Here is a 20,218-nt window from a genome sequence, read left to right on the forward strand (position 1 = left end):
GGTCTTGCCCATTTCTTTGGTTTGTTTTGTTATTTAACAGTTTCATAGGAAGTAGTAAAGTCTAATTGAATGGAGAGCTGTCTTCGGTTTACAGCTATCTGTAGGTTCTTGAGGTTGAGTGAGTCAGAAGTGCTGGATCACTGTTACCATCAGAAAAAGTTATCAAACAACTCATGCTCAACCATAAAGACTAAAAAGTGGGATTCTGCTTCACTGGTAAACATGAAGAATACATGAATCCAGAGGTGTTTCAGGATTCTTTTCTTAAATCCGAGAACATAAGAAAATCATTTAAATTCATTCTGAAACCAACATAAACCTTAATCTGCAAGCCAGATATGCACACAGAGTCAATTCTTCTTTTATAATTTTTGAGATTATAACATAATTACAACTTTTCTTCCCTTCTTTCTCCCCCCCCCCAAATTCTCCTGCATTCACCTCCCTACCCTGCTTCAAATTCAAGGCCTCTTTTTCACTGTTATTTCATGTATGCATACATAACCTGTTCAGTCTGTATAAAGTTACGTGCCGGTGTGTTTTCAGTGTTGATTGATGGACATCAGACAACCGATTGCTGTGCTCCTCCCTGGGGAGGACCATCTCTCTGGCTCCCAGCTTTACTCAGTTGCTTATACTCCTTTGTGTAGGGTTGAGGCCTCATGAATTTTTCCCCCAATGAACTGGTGTGTCCACTGGTATCATTCTACTTCAGCTCACATGGGACAGTCATGCTGGTAAGATTCTAAGAGTGCAACTTCTGACATTATTAGGAGATACAATGTCACAACAAGCTCCCTCTTCTTCTGACTTGTGCAGTCTTTCTGCCCTCTGTTCCATAATGCTCCCTAAGCCTTAGGGAGTACTTTATCGATTTGTCCATTAGGTCAGTAGAGGCAATTCTTGGAGTTCTCTATGGAAGAACAGCCTTGGAGACACATTCATAACACACAGCACTTGCTATAAGTGACCTCTTTCATGTACAGTTCTCACTCTGCACCATGGAACATGAACACTAACTAAACAATCTTCCATTTGGCTAGGCTTACCAACCAACCCAGAAAGCTCTGTTTCCTTAAAGACATCTTATAATATTTTGGATACTCACATTGGCCTGCAGATTTTCATATTTTAATATTTTTGTCACAAGAAAAAATATATAAAGAGTAGCATTTTATTTATTTTTTGAGATCATGAAAATATTTGACTTATATGCGAATTAGTTATTGCAAAACAAAGCCATGGAGCTATAATATAAACATATTTTTCCTAGCCTTTTCTCATTTCACCACTATTGAACCTATCCATTTAGATGGCTAATTGGTGATTTCTATTTTAATCACATTTCAACTAGGATTGAGTTGGCAACAACTTTTTAATCTACCAAGATGACTGTTAATATTGCCTAAATTGCATGCCACCCTTACCTCCACATTTTATTTTCTTGAATAGACTATATATTTGGTTAATAAGTGATTTAGCCATTCACTCAAAGGATCCACTATTTCAGAATATGTCCAGGATACAGCTGGTGCCTTTAGGGCTCTAACAATACAGCTGAAGAGACGACACCAATTTGAAAAGGTTAAGTCACTAACCAGGACGTGATAGAGTCCATGTGACAGCTTGTAGATATATGTAGGTACTACCACATGTGTTCAAAAACCTGGAAAACCCTACAAATGGGTACAAATTAACTTAAAGAGGCCTCACTAAGACAAGGTAAGCCTGCAACTTTAGTTAAACTACCAAAAAGAAGGAAAGTATAAGCTCTGACCCACAGTCAATCTAATCTTCAATATCTAGGAACCCTTTGGGGAATGAAGACAATGAGTTTCTATTGTTAAGGGGAGAGACTCAATGGAATGAGTCCTTCTGGTACCTGGCAGGACCTTCTCGAAGGAAGGTTTCTATTTCAAAGTGGAGGCCAGTGGCAGAAAACACACTTGACTAAGAAAAGACAGACTGGCCAGAAATTCAGAGCAAGGAGGAAATACAAGAGAAACTGGAGAAACAATGACACACCGAGGGAAGGGAGGAGAAAGAACAGGAAAGAGCCAAAGATGTGACCAGGAACTTGAGGACTCCGTGTTCACAACACCTCCATAAAAGTATAAAGCAAGACTCCTACACGCGAGAATGTTCCTGAAAGAGTTCTGGAGACTGGATAGAGCATGCCCTGGTCTCTCGCCCCCGCTACTTCTGCTTCTACAGGTCATACTCATAAAGCCTTGCATTTAAATCCCTGATAGTAAAGACCCGTGTCCTTCAAAAGTGACTTCCTTCCCTGTGACAAGTTTCCTAAACAGAATGACATTCCAAGAAGATCCTGGCCAGTGTCTGTCACTCTTCAACTGAGTTCCAGTCACATGCATGCACTCCAGCCTCCTGCCTTTCAATCTTTAACCCCAGGCCACAGGACACATCCTGACTTCTGCTTAGGTGGCGATGCCAGGGTCAGTCATGTAGACTCTGTTTACCTCCCTAAAGAGATCTCCTATCTTAAGTTCCACACAGCCTTCTGGTTTTCCCCTGTCTCCACTCCAAGTTAGAAACTCCTTTTAGCCCTCCAAATGCCCAGCACCCAGAGTCTACCAGAACCCTCTGAGGCCTCCTGAACTCATGAGTCACTATAAATAGCAACAGCATCAACTCTCCCACAGCATGGACACACACTACTCATTACATCTCATCTCGTGGCACAGTGAGCTGGAATTGAAGAGCCAATGGCAACAGAAAATGAAGAAAGAACTGCCATTCGGAGGGCCCATCCAGGTGACTGAGAGAAGCACATTTCACAAACTCTGGGCTGCCTAAAATATTCAAAAGGACAGAGTACTGTGATTTGGCCATCTTACATCCACTACTACCACCAGAATAAAAGATCTTTGCGCCGCAGGAGGATTATATGGTTGCACAAATGAACTCGGTAGCGTATGTCAAACCTTTTCCTTTTCCCGCTGCCTCAAATCCCTAGACATTTTCATTTCACTAAGAAACAGGAAGAGGGGGGCATTCTTTTTATGAAGGGAGCAAACCCATTTGTCTGCAGAGTATAGAACAGCCCAACTCTTGACTACATGTGAGGAGAGGGTGGTAAGCAGGCTCTAGCCGCGGCAGTTTTCCACACACCCGAGCAGCTCAGTAGTTGCCTGTTCCACCCCTGGAAATCCTCAGCTCCTTGGTCTTTCCACCTGCCAGCCAACATCTCGACTGACACCCACTGGCGAGTTCAGAGGGTCTGCAGAGAGCCAGGTGCCCCGTCGACGGTAAAAGAGCAGGAACACTGACGACTGGTAAAGGGAAAGGCTGAAAGGGCTGAAAGAACAAACAGAAATGGCTAACTATCGAGAACTGATCTCCACCAAGTCCAGCCCGATGCTTCTGTGATGGTCTGCATGCAGATGAGGGGAAATAAGATTGCAGAAGGTAGGCAGAATGGCTCCAAGCAATTTTTGATAGGCCCGGGTCCACAGATGGCCCTGCTGAGAAAGCTGCTTGCCGCCAAGCCTGACAACCTGAGATCAATCTCCCGAACACACAAAGTAGAAGGAAAGAAATGGCTCTTGGAGGTTGTCTTCTGACATCCCAACCATATTACACCACAAGTGGAAGAGTATGAGCAGTAATGTGTGCATGCAGGTGCACATGTGTTCACACACACACACACAATGTTGTCAGCCAGATGCAGAGCTCCTGTGATGTCACCATAATCCCTGACAAATGAGGAAAGGGGAGCGCAAGGCAAAACAGGCTCTGATTTGGGGTTGACGCGGGTTTCTAGCTCGAGTCATCTGAGTGGAATACACGGCCATAAGTGCTCTAGACAGCAGTCCTTCCAGAAAGCTCTACCACAGGGCCTCCTTCATAAAAGAGAAAGTTTAAGTTTTCAGTCATTTGTCTATACACAACACTTCTGTGCTCAGACCTAAAGATAAGATGCCCCTCCTACTTCTAGAAAATGGGAAGGAGGATGAAAGGGGCAGCCTGATCGTTCTGTGGCTGTGCTCCGCAGGCAGCAGTGGGGCTACGTCCCCTCACACACAACAGGCTCGCTTCTCTCCTCTAGACCTACTCGAATGCTATTGGAATACAGATAATTAAAGAAATTATACTTTATAATATCAAAGTCAATAATCATGCCTAAAGCCATTACACTCCTCCACCTCCCTCCCCCCCCAAAAAAAAAATATGTATCCAAGAGAGTGCGAGGCAAGGGGAGTGCTGGAAAGGGGAAGTCACACAGCAAAAAAAAAAAAAAAACAAATATCCTTGGCTCTGGTAAAAAGCTGCTCTGTTCATTTACCCGGATGTCCCAAACAAAAGCCACTGCCCATTTCTCTGTTTCAGTTTCCTGGATCTAGCTGGATCACAGACTGACATCCATTGTCCCTGGCTCACAGAACAATGTCCAGTAGCAAAAACCCATCCATTCAGGGACCCATCCAAAAAGTTAGGAAAGAATACAAGAATACAAGACTGCCCTTCCGCACACACTGACCCAGCACTGTGCAGCCATCATGGACAGACTTGCAGGCGGGAGGCAGTCGGTACCTCTGCGCTGACACAGGCTCCAGCTGATCCAGAAATACACTACACCGCGTGTGGACACACTGAGCAGCATGCTCTGTTTGTATCTGTGTCTCCTAACATTTGACACTGCTTCACAGAATCCACAGTCCCAAAGGGGCTAGCAGTGCCCCTAAACATCTTCCAGGACACTAGCAAAACATGAAGTGCAGAGGCCAAAGCCATTCGTACTGGGGAGGTGAGCTCTGCTTCTAGATCCTAGCAGCCAGGACCATCTTTTCCTTGCATTTTGGGCACGCCTCAGAGGATGGCAGCTGCTAACTTAGGGGGAAAAGTGCATGGTGGAGGAGGTAAAAGGATTATTTTTAAGAAAGAGCACAATCTAACTTTTCTCTCCACCACCCACTCCACGCCACCTCCTCATTCCCTTGTCTCTCCTCCTGCCTGTTCTTCCACCTCACTTTTCTCCCCAGCCTTGCTCTCCCTGTTGCTCAGTGTGGCACAATCACACACACAGGTTTTTTCCCCCTGTATCCCTAGCGGGGATACCAGTCCTGACACCACACTGAGAACAGGAGCCATGTAAAGACACAGGGCTGCTGAGCTTAGGAGGGATTTGAAGCTGGCTAGCTTCATCCTTACAGCTCCAAACGTGTAAGGATCAAACACATACCAACTTTTTAGGAACCCGATCTTGATGCCAGAAGTGATGGAAAAGAGCTAAATGAACCTGTTAATTATGTCATCTAAATGCTGGGAAATCTTTGGCTGATTCCCTTTCAAACTGATGCAGAATATTCTGTTCTGGGCTCCTTGACAGTGGCTTCTAAGCAGAGTGGCCTGACCTCTGTGTCCAGTGATGAGCATCTGGAAGGACAGATGATGAATACGTGTACCCTGTGCATTGGTTTCTTCCCATCACCTACAACCAAAAGGCACGACTACACACTTGGGAGTCATCTTCCCAGAACAAAACACCGTTCTGGAAATAGCTGAAATAATGAGGTGTTTTCCGAAGTAGAACAATAGAAAGTCAGGGTGAGTGAGATTTTGCAGGGTGGCGGAGGGAGTTTAGACAGAGAGATGATGTGTTAGGATAGTATGCAAGAAAATCACCTTGATTTTCACTTAGAATGTGGGAGAGACTTAGAACTCTAAAAGCAATGCTTGTGTTCTTCCGCATTAGTAACCAGTCATTCAAATATTCTTCAGTGAGCATGTACTAAATATTCTCTGGCTCGGGCACAGCTCTAGGGAGTCATAGTAAATGAACAAGACACACTGCACCCTTGCCTGCAGTCATGGAACTTACACTCTAGCATTCACGCCATACAAAACTGTATGCTGAAGAAACTTGGCAGCTATGTCATGAAGGAAACAGAGGGGGGCAGAGGAACCCTAACACTGAGGAAGCAGCATTAGAGGAGCCAGAACGGCCTATCTGAAGAGGCAGCATCTTAAGAATGGAAGATGAAGAAAGGGAAGAGCCAATGGAGATAAGAATGGTACGGCCATCCCAGGAAGCTGGGATTGCATGTGCAAAGGCTCGGGAGTAGGAAACAGCTTGGAAGCAAGGGTCCATAACAGTAGCACGATTACAATGATGGCACATGCAGGACGGGAAGGATGCTGGGTGCCAGGATGCACAGCACGGAGGATGCTCTAAGGTCAACAGGCAGTCATCAGCACAGGAGGGACATGGCCCAGCTCATGACCACCATGACCAATGCTGCCTCGAGTGGGGAAAGACTTCAAAAGCAAAGCAAGACATGACAGCAGCCTGGGCCAAAGCAGAGCAGCCAAGCTGAAAACCAGACCAAGTCAGACAGAGTTTAGATGTACGGCCAACAGAAAGTGCTGCAGGACCGCCCATGAAAGTGAACGCAGAGAAGGACTCGGAGAAGCCTCTCATCGAGCTACTATTTATCTGTGAATTGTTTGAGGGTTTTTTTTCCCCTCAAGATATAATTACTGAGTGATTCCCAGGCAGCACGCTTAGCCCTTCATCTTCAGGACATGACAGGTTGTATAGATGCAAGGAGCTCAGAAGGCCTAGATACAAAACATGGCTGGCTGCCCATGAGAGACAACAACAGAACAAGAGGCAGGCTTTCCATGCATTTTCTCATAAAGATGTTGGCACATTGGTGCCAGTCTTTCTGTATTTGGATGCTCTCATGCTGAAGCAGAGAAACTGACGACAATTTCTAAGAGGACCTAGAGGACCTCTGCACCAAATCAGATGACTAAAGCTAAAAAATCTAATGGCTAAAATGAGGAAAAAAGGTTTAAAAAAATCCTCCGACCAGGCTAATATTCATTTGGTGCTCATCTGACATGCATGGAGTCCTCAGATCAGCCTACAGCATCATATGAACCAGGGCAGGCCTATAATCCCAGCTCAGGATATAGAGACACAAGGATCAGAAGTTCAAAATCATCTTGGCTAAACAGCAAGCTGAAAACCAACACTCATCAAACAGTTGGTCCATAGCATGCTTACACATTTCCTGACAGTGTGCCCAGGAGGGTTCATGCTATGTTCAAACCGCTCCCCAAATGCCACAGAGAGCAACAACATTCCATGACTAACACACATTCGACTGAGCCTCTTTCTGAGCTGCCCATTCCTAATTACCTGGGTGTTACTAGCACCACTGGCACAGCCTTTCCAAAAGCGCTGGCACATCATTATCACCTCTAAATTCCTGGGCACTTTTGTTTCGGTAAGGGCATCTCTTCCTTTCTAATATAGACAGGGTGACACACTCTTGCTATTAACTAAAGAGTAAGAGATGCCCTCAAAAGAGGGAGAAAAGAGGAGGGGAGGGGAAGGAGAGAGGAAGGGAGAAGGAAGAGGGCCAAAGAAGGTGAAGAGAGAAAAAAATGGAGAAGAGAGAAGGGGAAGAGAGGGAATCTCACACACGTACACAGCAGAGGCCCTCTTTGATACTGGCTGATGCCATGCCAAAACAGACAGTAAACAGTGAGAAACCAGAGTAACCAACCTATTTGGAGTGGAATATTATCTTTTTTCTTCAAGCTGCTAGTCATAACCCTCTTTATATGCATTTCAAGGATATCATTTTAGGAGATATATCAAGGAGAATGCTTTTAGAACAAGTTCCCCTGGCATTCCCGTGACGAGAGCGCTGCTTCAGTCTCCTGTCCTCTAACCCCGCCTACAGCTCACACCCGCCCTACTCCCTTTTCAGACTAGAAGGCCATTTCCAAAGTCTCCAACACTTCACATTAATTCAGGGGTCCCATCTGGGTTGCTCCTCTTCCGGCTTCTTAAGCCACCTGCTTCGTTCCAGTGCTGAGCCTATGAGAGATCCACATCGCTACACTTCACACCCTCTTTAATTTAATGCTGCGAATTCACTTTTCAACACCCCTGAGCTGTTCATTCTAATTTGGCCTGTCATCACCTGCAGTGACTGAACTTGATCTTTATCTGTGCCACCCATAATGCATTTTATGGCAGGGTCTGGGCTTCTGCGAGAGATGAAGAGCTCTGCCAGCAGGAAAGCTGTCGCTAAGTCCGTCTTCTCCAGGAATCTTCCACAACTGGCATGTGTTCGCGCCATTCGGATCCACTCCCATTCCAGACATAAGGCTCCCCATATATCAAAGAGTCGCCACACTCAACAAACACAGAGCAGCATAAACGCAGGCCGAAACCCGTGGTCTACTTGTCCCCTGAGTCCAAGGGTGTCCTTTGATCTCCTGCCATTCTGTCTTAGTGCTTTATACAATGTAAGAAATCCACGATGGCCGACCTTTCGAGAGCTGTGTCACTCAGCATTCCTCTCTGCACTGTGTAATGCCCCTCTGACATGCCTTTTTTTAAATCACTGACCTGGCCCACAATCTGGATGGATGTCACCTGTGACTGTGACATCTGCACGGTGAACATACACACACATATGCCCTCATCTTAACCTACTGTCTTGGCAGAACTGATTTCCAAGCAGAACCAACTACAAGAGCGTCTAACTGTTGATTGCTATCGTTAAACACTGTATCATCTGTGAAACTCTGCCCTGCCTCACGTCTCGGGATGTACAAGTGCCATCTGTGCCTACACTTTGCTCCCATCTTTCCATCATCAACTCAGAATCTTCCAGATGAGCTCTGAGATATCAGCTTGTCAGGACAAAGAGCATGTCTACAGGCGTTACCCACGAGACAGACCACCCCGGATTCCTGAACCCCTCTACATTGGCCAAGAGACTGGAAGGCTTCTTCCCGACACTGAGTGTGGCGCACAGAATACTGGATACTCACTGAGCGGCTTGAGGATGCTGCTACTGGACTCATCAGCGTTTTCCACGTCGGATTTGTCTGAGTAGTTCTCAGAGACTCTTTCCTTTTCCTTCTTTTCCTTGTGCCCTGCCTTTCTCTTGTGACGTCTCCTTCTCCGGTAGCTCTTGGGCACATGGACCCCAATGTAGATGGTGTGGTGGCCTAAGGAAAGTAGACAAGCCAACAGTCATTCAAGTCACGATATCTCCATACATAAATCACACAACAACCACAGGCCAGATAAGCCTACGAGCCTGGCATTATCATTCAGTATTTGGCTCACTCAAACAACTAAATTCTTGAAACATAGAATTCCTTTTCAAATTTACTTGGCTATGGTATAATTCCACCCATTGGCTGGCACTTGGTTCTGTCCCCACAGGCTTCAGCCATAGGTTAAGAAAAGTCAATAAATACCAAACTAGAAATCAAGAGTTCTTCACTGTGCTCACACACCTGTCATCCGGTCTATACACCACCTTCAATGCACTCCTTCTGTTCATTTGGTTTTGGTTTTTGTTTATTGAGACAGGGTCTCATGCGGCCTTGGCTGACCTTAACTCGATAAGGAACAGAAGATGATTTTGAACTTCTGGACCTACTGCCTCCATCTCCCAAGTTCTGGGATTCCAGGTATGCAGCATCATGCCCAGATTATCCTCTGCTAGAATCCAGGGCTGCACATACTCTAGGCAAACACCAATGAGCTAAATAAATTACCAGCCCTTTAACTCTTGGAGCCTCGGCCTCATCTTTTTATACCATGAGGGGCTTACATTGGGCAACCCCTAGAGGTCTGCCCTGCTCTAGTTTTTCATGACCTGTGGTTATAGTGGCTAGAAATGAAGGGAAAGGAGCTTCATTCTTTCTGAGCTGCAAGACTAAAGATCAAAAGTTCAAAAAGTCATTCTGCTGGGGATAAGGTTTTACACTGTAACTTTCTTTTATCCAATCAGCAGAAGAGAGACTGAGAACCGGGACAAACCGAGAAGAATAAAGCATACTTAGAGAGGAGATTTTAGAAGCACTCGAATGTTCACACTAGGAAACGCTGAAACGAATGTCAGCCACCGTGCCATTCTCATTTTTCTTTTTCCGTTTCCAGAAGTTTCTAAAAACTGGTTGTTGGGATGATAAAAATAAGATTGATCCCAGCAAAAAACTGCCTTGAAGAGAAGGGCATGAGAAAAACAGCTCTAGCGGCTTGCAGGCCTCCGAAGGGAAGGCACTTCAGACTGACAAGCAGTATCATTTTACAGAATCAGAGGAGATGGAAAAGGAACTCAAAGTCCCACATCTCCTTTTTTTTTTTTTTATTTGAAAACTTTTCCTTTCACTTTATATACAGGGTAAGAGCTGAATGTGGGAATCATCATTTCGGATGTAATCTGAACACCCTTTTTATTGCAAATTAGATTAGGTTATCTCATCAAAGTGTTTCATTTCCCATTTCTAGAATTATTCTTTGATGGTACTTTACAGTTCCCAGAGATAATATCACATACCACCATGTAACTCAGCCTCCTGAGTATCAATTGCTCTGAACCACTTTCCCTGGAACTCACCAGGCAATCCTAAAAACACCATAATTCATGAAATTTCCCTTAAATTGACAGCTTAAATGAATCATACGCTGCTCCAAGAAAAAGACTGCAACGATGGAAGAAAGAACTCTCGGGGGTAGTATGTCACAGAAAACTCCCCATGCCTGGAAAAGAAGCTGGAGCATCTGCACCCAAAGCAGAGCCCCCAATCCCCACCATTAACACACAAAGACCACAGCTTGCTACTACAAAGCACAGCGAACAGTCTCCCCACAGAACGTGTGCCAATGAGAAATCTATCATATCTAACCATTCGCAAATAAATTGTTCTCATGGGAAAGCCATAATATACTAGGAAACAGGAAATGTCTCAGAAACAATGTGAACCAAGAAACAGTGTCAATTGTTTCCTGTGCTCCCCTTACTAAGGGAGTCCTTGCGGGTTTATCTCAAGTCTCAGCAATACAAGTCAGCAGAGCCTTACGGAAATGCCTCGCACCACACACACACACAGGTGCAGGCACACACACACGCACATACAGGCATATGTACACATACACACACACACACACAAAGTGATTCAAAATTCTAAAATGTTATGGTAAATGTTTTCTGCACATTATTAAATAATAGTCATAAGACAATGGTAATTAATGGATGTTAGCCATGCCGGTGTGGTGCAGTAAGATTTACTATATGAACTCAAGCCTGCATAGAACATTTGATGGAGTCATTTAGACAACTATATGGGCTGACGGGATTTAAAGGTGAGACTTCTGGCTACAAAAGACTGTTTTCTGAAGCGCGGTTAATAAAAACTCAGAGACAAGATATCGGTGTTCAAGCTGAAGACCAGAAAAGCAAAGCAGCCACTGGCTCTGACCTCGACCTCAGCCCGAAAATGGCGATCCTGCCTCCAGGAAACGTCAGAATGAAGCTGAGCCTAAGAGCTGTCTCCTCCCGTTTTATAATCCTCTCTAGTCCTGGGATTAAGGGCAGGCACCACTACCATAGGGTTTCTATGGCAAGCTAGTGTGGCTACTGGGGTTAAAGGTGTGTGTCATTGCTGCCTGGTCTGTAAGGCTGGCCACTGTGACTGTCTTGCTTTTCTGATCTCCAGTCAAGCTTTATTTATTAAAATACAAATGAATGACACTAGTTTTCAAACTAATGAATAAGTTACAGTGATTCAAACAGACAGCCTTCAAGCTCTGCAGAGAGATGTGCCTGAGTTTCAGAACCTAGTTAGAGTTGTCACAACCATAGACATGGTACCCTTCTTTTCATTTGGTGTCTGCAGCACTACCCCTGTGGTAGCTTGCCTGCATCCCTCGGTCTCCTCCATGCAAACCTTCCCTGCTCTGGTCATAGGTAAGGAAGCCTTCAGATATGACGCTGCCCTTCAGAGTCTACAGCACCCCTCTGGCCAAGAGGAAATGGGGGTTCCTTTAGCGGCATCACAAACATCAGGCATTTTTATCGGTTTATTAAGATGTTATTTGTACAAATTCACTCTTTTTTAAGATTATAACTCGATGATTTTCTGTAGCATTGCACAAACATCACCATCATCCAATTTTAGAACCTTCCTACCAATCCACGGAGCTCCCTCGGGGCCATCTGCAGCCACACTCGGTTCCCGCTACCAGCTCATACACCCACTCTTACACATTCTGCATACTCTTGGAAATATCATCTAGGAGCCATGATCCTCCAGAACTCACATGGCTATCAACGTTGTGAGGATCCTACCAACACAGTAAGATAGGATATTCCCAGTCAGGAAGATGCTGCCTCCCAAGAAATGCCCAAGGAATCAAGTCCCTGAGCCGACCACAGCATCGGCATCCTCATCCTCTTTTTCTTCCCGCACCTTACTGGAACCTAAATCTCCCCCATTGGCCTTATATTTTCATAAAGAAATGTGAGTCTGGGTAAGGTAGATCATTGGGAGCTTAGAGACAGCGCTTGTTACCTCATTAATTAATTATAGTCTCTTCCCTACTTCAACTTCGTTGCCCACAAAATGAGGCAAGCAAGATAGGAATGTGTTGGAGGGTATGTAAGATGGGCATGCTTTTACACAGGGAAGACCAAATATTAATACACTATAATGTCAAGCAACCAAAGCCCCAAAAGCAACATGAGCTGAGACAGAAATGTTCAAACTGCCCCCACAAAATTCCTGTGGGCAAGATGAACAGAATCTACACTACCGCTGGAAAGACTCTATTGTTGGAGGGAACATCGCAGGTGGATATCAGTGTTTATGTTCAATGAAGTAGCTTTATCTGTCTCAGAGCTATGTCATGACGACTGATGGAAGCTAGCGAGGAAGCTACACGGGGGGAGGGCGTAGCTATTGTTCTACAGGTAAAAAGAAAAGGAGGAACTTGTCAGAGAAGCCTTCCCAACCCAAGAATCTACAAAACAGTGCATGCTAGGCTTAAAAAACTTCTCTGCCACCAATTCCATAAAAATTGCTTCAAAGAATAATGGAGAAATAAAGAATAAAACTTTCAATTTTTTTCATTTTTAATTTAAAGTTTTAATTCAGAAAGAAGGTATAAATGTCTAATATATTAAAATCCAGCATACATTTATTATTCTAGTTAGACCAATAAAATGAAAATACTGAAGCCTACATATGACAGTGTTCATTTAGGTGTATCGTCACAGGGCATCGTGTCTTCAACCTGGCAGGGACCTCGGCATCGTGTGTTCAAATAAATACTGTACATGCCTCTCTCTGACAGATGGTGGGAGTCCCCAACACATTCCAAGTGTCTCAAGAATACTTCACAATCCACACTACAGCCAGGACTTCTGGAAAGAAAACACAGCTCTGCTGGCTACCTCTGTCAACATCATCACTACGAACGAGTCTTGCTTCTTCCCGTCTTTACCTGTTCTGCCCTAATTACAACCAGGAAGCTCTGTGAAGCAGCCACTCCTCCATCTCCCCATTTCTGCCAAGCCGCTGGGCTAACTGTACACTTCTGATCATTGCTACAACGTTTCCAGGGCAGACAGTCAACCCTTACACTTAGCAACTCTGTAGCCATTCAAGTGAATGTGGCTTTCGCAGATACTACTTCCCTAGGATGATTCAGAAGTTGGAAGAATCAAACAATCTCTCAAGCCAGAAATTAAAAATTCACCAGCCAAATTAAAGCGTCTATGGATGACAGCTAGCAACCTATATCTCCGCATGCAGGATGGGATGATTTTCGCTCCCGCCTGGGAAACACGGTGCAATGTGCATATGCACAGATGCAGCAAACATTCGCCAAACCTTCTAAGCCTGTTCATCGCTGCCACACGTTTCTCCGGCTCTCCATATGATCCTGCTACAAACCTCACATACGGGTGAAGAAACCAACGTCTGAGGAGTCGGGGATGCTGAAACCAAGAAGCAGATGCCCTCTTCAGAAAATCCCACAAGAGAAAGTTCCTTAGGCATCAATGTCAGCATGACCTGAATGTCAGCTTTGATGAGATTTTGTTTAAAATATACCTTCATAGTGTTGAGACAATGCTTGCTGGGTAAGGCATGGCTCCATGTGCCTATAACCGCCCACTAAGGAGTGGCAGGGTCAGTGGAAACAGGATGGGGGTGACTGCTAGTCAGTCAGGCTCGCTAAAAACTGGCAAGCTCCAGGTTCAGGGAGAGGCCCTGTCTCAAGGGGATGAGGTAGAAAGAAATAAAGGTAGACAGCAAACATCCCCCTCTGGCCTCAGTGTGTACATTCACTCACTCACACATACACACACACACATCACATATACACACCAATACTCACACACCACATACACACCACACACACGTACCACATACACACCACATACGTACACACCAAATACACGCATACCACATATACACATGCACAAAATACACACACCACATACACACATACCACATATACACATGCACAACATACACACACACCACATACACACAACACCACACAGTCACACACACCACATATACACACCACATACACAAACCACACACACAACACCAGTCACACACACCACATACACACACCACACACACATACCACATACGTACACAGACCACATACAAACACCACACACACACAATGTACCACATATGTGCACACCCCACATACACACACACCACACACGCTAACACCACATACACACATCACACACATACATGCACACACTGCACACCACACATACACACATACAAAAGTAAAACACACATGTATCCTATAAATCACATAACTAATTAGGTTTCCTTCCTTCCATTGATAGTAAGAAAGACAAGAACCAACAATCAGGTCATCTTGTGGTAAGTACCCCCCACCCCTTCGGAGGATGCATCTGATACACTGTGGCAATACAGCACTTCAGAGTGTGCATCTGATACACTGTGGCAATACAGCACTTCAGAGTGTGCATCTGATACACTGTGGCAATACAGCACTTCAGAGTGTGCATCTGATACACTGTGGCAAGTACAGCACTTCAGAGTGTGCATCTGATACACTGTGGCAAGTACAGCACTTCAGAGTGTGCATTTGATACATTGTGGCTAGTACAGCTACATTTGATACAATGTCCTCCTCTTCCCATTTCTCAACAGTTGTTTTCCCTCCACCCTAGCTGTTTTGGAGGAAGGCAGTATATGTGGGTTTTAACTTGCGGTTTCAGTACTGTGCGCCAGCTACGGATCACCACAGGACAGATAAAATCCTCCCCAGAAATGTACCTTTTCCGACCTGCAGTCATTCCTCCAGCCTCCCCCACGCATTCCTAATTAAACATGGAGATGTGCTCCAGCTGTGGTTCCTAGTCTTCAGTGCTGATCTTTCTACAGTTAACCAAATTTCTGTTCTCTCCAACTTGAAGCAAAGACTCCACAACCCAAACACTATACTCGCCTTTCAGAGCTGATCAGCAACATTCCCAAAATATAAATCCTTCTCTTACATAACCTGGTTTATGTCAAGATGCCTAGAACAAATTGATACTATGGCCAAGAGGAATGTAAGGAAGCAAAATGGAGATTTACTATTTTTTAATATTTAAATCAAATCATAGGAGAGGAGGCAAGGGATCCTAAATGAGTGCTCAATTACAAACAAAGACTCTGCAAGGCCTACAAACAGAAAGCCATGGTTGGCTTTAGAGAGTTTAAATCATGATATCACGTCCAGGTATCACAGAGGTGAGTGTTTGGTGCTTTATATAATGAGATGACCAATCCAAAATATTTCATAAATTAGTACAAATAAACTACATGAGTCCAGAAGAATGTCCATAGTTAGCTCTAATAAGATGTAATCAAAGTAACATTTCTAATTTATTGGGGCATAAATACTATCTCATGAAGAGTTTATCCTTTTCAGGAGTCATGACATAATTTTGCTGTTACTAGGGGGTAAGCCAGACCTTTATGTTTGAGTGAGAGTCCAGGCTTCAAACACATATGACTTAAGACAAGGGTGATTCCTATTTTTATAATTTGGACAGGGAAAATGTTTTACATGAAAAAGTAATTCAAATTATTAACAGATAATTATATATTACATACATAAATTATTTATAAATAATTGAATATTGGTGAGTAATTTATTTTAATATCAATACTACCAATTACACTGAGAATTGAGCATACAAGAAAATACATGAAAAATGAATTGTTTTTGTTTTTCAAGAGAGAGTGGGTGTGGGGATAGATAGTGGGTCTCTCAATAGATAAAAGCATTTATTGTGCAAACTTGAGAACCAAGGTTTAAAAACCCAGGTAGAAGCCAGATGTGTAAGGAGAGCATTTATGGTCCCAGCACTCATGCAGGAAGATAAGAAACAGAGACAGGATAATTCCCCCAGATGCTCACAGGCAGGCTAGCTGGCCTAAATGACAGGAACAGTAGAGAGCCTGTCTCAGACAAAGAAGAAGGCAGCACTACACATGTATTCACAAATACACACACACAGCCGGGCGATGGTGGCGCACGCCTTTAATCCCAGCACTCGGGAGGCAGAGGCAGGCGGATCTCTGTGAGTTCGAGACCAGCCTGGTCTACAAGAGCTAGTTCCAGGACAGACTCCAAAGCCACAGAGAAACCCTGTCTCGAAAAACAAAACAAAACAAAAATACACACACACACACACACACAGAGAGAGAGAGAGAGAGAGAGAGAGAGAGAGAGAGAGAGAGAGAGAGACTCATACAAAAAAGAAGGGAACTATCTTTCCTGCCCTGAACTTTGAACAGCATAGGATTCCCAGGAATCTTAAGATCATCTGAGATCCCCTATTTGATAAGAAATCTCAACTTGGCATTACTGTGCTCACTGAGAGCAGAATCATCAATATCCAATGATGATGATATTGGTATTGATAGTGATGGTGGTGGTGGTAGTGATGACAATCTGTGCACAAGAGCAGCGATGAGGAAAATAAAAAGGAAGCAAGCTTAGTTTCTCCATTAGATGTCAATCCCTTAGCTCCAAAAAAACAAACAAACAAACAAACAAAAAACCTGTGCATTTGCCTCCAAGTGTCCACGTTAGCAAACAGCTATAACTAGTCTTAAATACAGGTGAGGACACACACTCACATCGTTTCCATAGCGACCTCCGTTACTAACAGTTGATAGTAGAGGCAGAAGTGAATTAGTAAATATTCTTACTCTTACATGCAGCTCTTTCCTTTTCAGTAGGCATAAATTGCTTTTAAATATCTATGCTAAAAAGGCAAGAATTCCCTTTTAAAGGTATTTTAGAAGCCTTGCCCTAATGAACCAGCAAAAGTTGAGTTCAGCTCACCCTACAAAAGCTGCAGTTCCTCAAGTGTCTCAAGTGGGAAGCGCTGATTTTCCAACATGATATTAATGCTGTCTACAAACTCTTTCCTGTCCTTATCCAAATAAAAAAGACATGCATCTACACAGAGACCTAGACATCATTTTCATGAGCAATCTTCATGACTGCTCGCTCTACATCGAGCACCCGAAAGTGTGGACGATATTTCCCCTTCCCTTTCCAAAGTAAAAAATCCATTAATTTTCCCAGTCCCCACCCACCTGGAGCCCTGACAAGCGCATGTGAACTCCCTCTGTTCTCGGGAGCGTTCACTCCTAGTCTTAACGTGTCCTTTCCTGGCTCTTTAAAACCACTGGACAGAATGCAGTGGGTCAACAGAGGCGACACCTTCCAGAACTCTGTCCTCCCTCACCCTGGCCAGAAGCAAGTGCCTGGCAGCCTTCACCCTGCTCTGGGCACAGCTTCCCCGGTGTTCACAAGCAAGTGCCAACCCTCAGGAACCAGATCTGCCAGGCCTTTAACTTGACTGAGGAGAGTTGAATAGACTCAAAAGATCTGGGGAGGCTGGTGCTGGCTAGTCAGAACCCCTCCACTCATCCTGACAGCCAACAACCCCTGAATTTTAATGTGCACCATGTACGTGGTTAGACAAAACCTACCTACAAGCAAAACACAGAGACCTAGCAGCTTTTGTTTCTCTGTGGTCACTATGTACACAGCTGAACAGGGAGCAGAGTTGGAAGATGCAAAACAATAGCTAATCCAACAGTCATTGATAATTGGATTTGCGACTGCAGCCAGAGAGGCAGCCAGAGAGAGACATGAACACACACATTCATATCCTCATTCAAATACGCTGTTATGGGTTCTCTGTTGGCAGAGGCTTAACCTCGGCTGGGCAATAGGAAGACTAGTCTTTGGTTGCTACAGACAGATAATCCACCATAGAGTCAATGGACTCCTGCCTGATCACCAACGAAATATCTCACATTGTTTCACATGATTCTCTTCCCCAGCATTCTGTATGCAGGTAGAGGAGAGGCAATGAATGCCATAAAGACTACGGCAATCACTGGCAACTAGAGAAACTACCACAAGAGGCATGTTAGCCTAATGAAGACCAACCCCCAAATCTTTATGATTATGCTTTTCCATATGCACCCAGAAAAGAAAGCTACTATCTACATGAGCACCTCAGCCACAGGCATGCTTTGGGATCCAGCCACACACATTACTTTGTCTTCACTTCCAGTGAGTCCACTAAAGCCAAAGAGGCAGTTACTGCTGTACAGACAGGCACTACTCTTGGTCCCCTGGGATACAGAAGCATCCCTTTCCTGTTTCCCATGACTATGTCATTTGTCCATCATCACTCCTCCCATTCAACATTATTTACAAAATACACCTTTTTAAAAAGATGATGAGCGCATTCAAATTAGCAACCACCTAAGGGAAAGGGGCTCAGTGTATCTCTGGAAAGGTTCCAGGGTGGCAAATTTAGATCCACAACCCTTAGTCCCATCAACTGCCCCAGCATATTAAAGTGTTCTGAATGGGATGTGTGTCCTACTATCACTAGGGTCATTTACGGGATGAGGCCACCCAGACTGATGAAGTCCTTCTCTCTCGTCCATCGAAGAACCTTCCCAACGCATCCATTCTCCTTTCAGTTCCCATGGCTCCTTCAGGATGCCTCTTCTCATTCTCATTCAGCTCTGTCTACACTGCTCTCCCCTCCGGAAGGAGCAAGCACACACAGCCTCTGGATGAGCACAGCCAGGGAAGGCATGGCCCTGGTTATTCCAGTGCCTGAAGCAAAGCCCTTCCGCTTCTTTTTGGCTCATCTAGCCATCTCTAAGGTGAGAACATGAGGTTGGATCTTTTGTAGGATACCTTCTAGTTCTGCAAATTCTATAAAATTCCAGACATTTTAAAGAGTCCAGTACAGCTAAGCACACAGAATGGGAGCACACAGCTTTCCGCCTTAGGGCAGTGGTTCTTGACCTTCCTAACGCTGTGACCCTTTAATACAGTTCCTTATGGTGTGCTGACACTCCCCCCCACACACACACACATACACAGATAACCATAAAATTACTTTTGTTACTAATTCATAACTGCAATTTTGATACTGTTATGAATCATATGCAGAGATCTGATAGGCAAACCCCAAATGATCACTACCCACAGGTTGAGGAACACCACCTTAGGGTCTCTTCTGAACTTTTCTATGCCACTCCATCTATTCAGGTACCACACTGCTAAGAAAGGTTACCAATCTCACCTCCTATTTACCACATTCAGGGCTTTCCACTCAACCTCATCATACCTGGCTCCCAGAAACTTTAAAATCATTGACTCCGGCTCCCAGGCTCCTTTCTTCATCCCATCCTTCTTGGCTTTCCACTTCCTTCTATCTCTACTCCTTTGTGTCTTAGTGCTAGTGCTCAGCACCCCTGCCAGCCCTCTTCTTGAAGCATTCTGACACTTAGGGAGTGTCATCATTCCCACGGCCTCTGAAAGTCATGTGGATGGGGACTTCCGGGTTTCTCTCTGCATCCCTGCTCTTTTCTCTTAGTTCCAGCTTACACAGCCAACTACTTATGTCATAGTTCTGCATGGGTATCTCACGGGCACTGAACAGATTCAAACGGTTGAGTTTCTATCATAGACACCACCTTACCCCAGTCTTAATTATCTTAGGAAAGAGCAAATGATTTCCCAAGTCGCACATAGCAAAACTCCAGTGTGTGTGTGTGTGTGTGTGTGTGTGTGTGTGTATTATAGCAGGCAATCACACATCCATCTACTCAGCCATCTATCTGTAAATCCTGGGGATTTAAGTCACACCTCTCTAACTCTTTCGACCCCAGGTTGGCCAATGCAAAACTCATCTCTCAGTTGAATCAGGTGCTCCATTTTTATCACCTCCCTCCTGAGGAGTTCTCATCCAGCAGCCAAAAAGAACCTTTCTTGCAAAATGTCACTTGTCACTTCCTTGCTTAAAAAACCCTTTACGCATGCTTCCAACATGTT

General features: G+C 44.5%; 1 protein-coding gene across 4 annotated transcripts in view; it reads right to left on the minus strand.

The window, feature by feature from the left end:
• The window catches only part of Slc4a4 (solute carrier family 4 member 4), a 331,040-nt gene that overhangs the window by 254,699 nt on the left and 56,123 nt on the right, over nt 1–20,218 (minus strand). For all 4 annotated transcript variants that reach the window (XM_041671195.1, XM_041671197.1, XM_041671196.1 and 1 more), the window contains exon 3: nt 8,821–9,000. In XM_041671195.1, coding sequence (XP_041527129.1) covers nt 8,821–9,000 — 180 coding nt within the window. The remainder of the gene's footprint in view (nt 1–8,820; nt 9,001–20,218) is intronic.

This window comes from Microtus oregoni, unplaced genomic scaffold (genome assembly GCF_018167655.1).
Source record: "Microtus oregoni isolate MIOR12 unplaced genomic scaffold, Mior012 000021F_ref0000039, whole genome shotgun sequence".
NCBI classification, from domain to species: Eukaryota; Metazoa; Chordata; class Mammalia; order Rodentia; family Cricetidae; genus Microtus; species Microtus oregoni.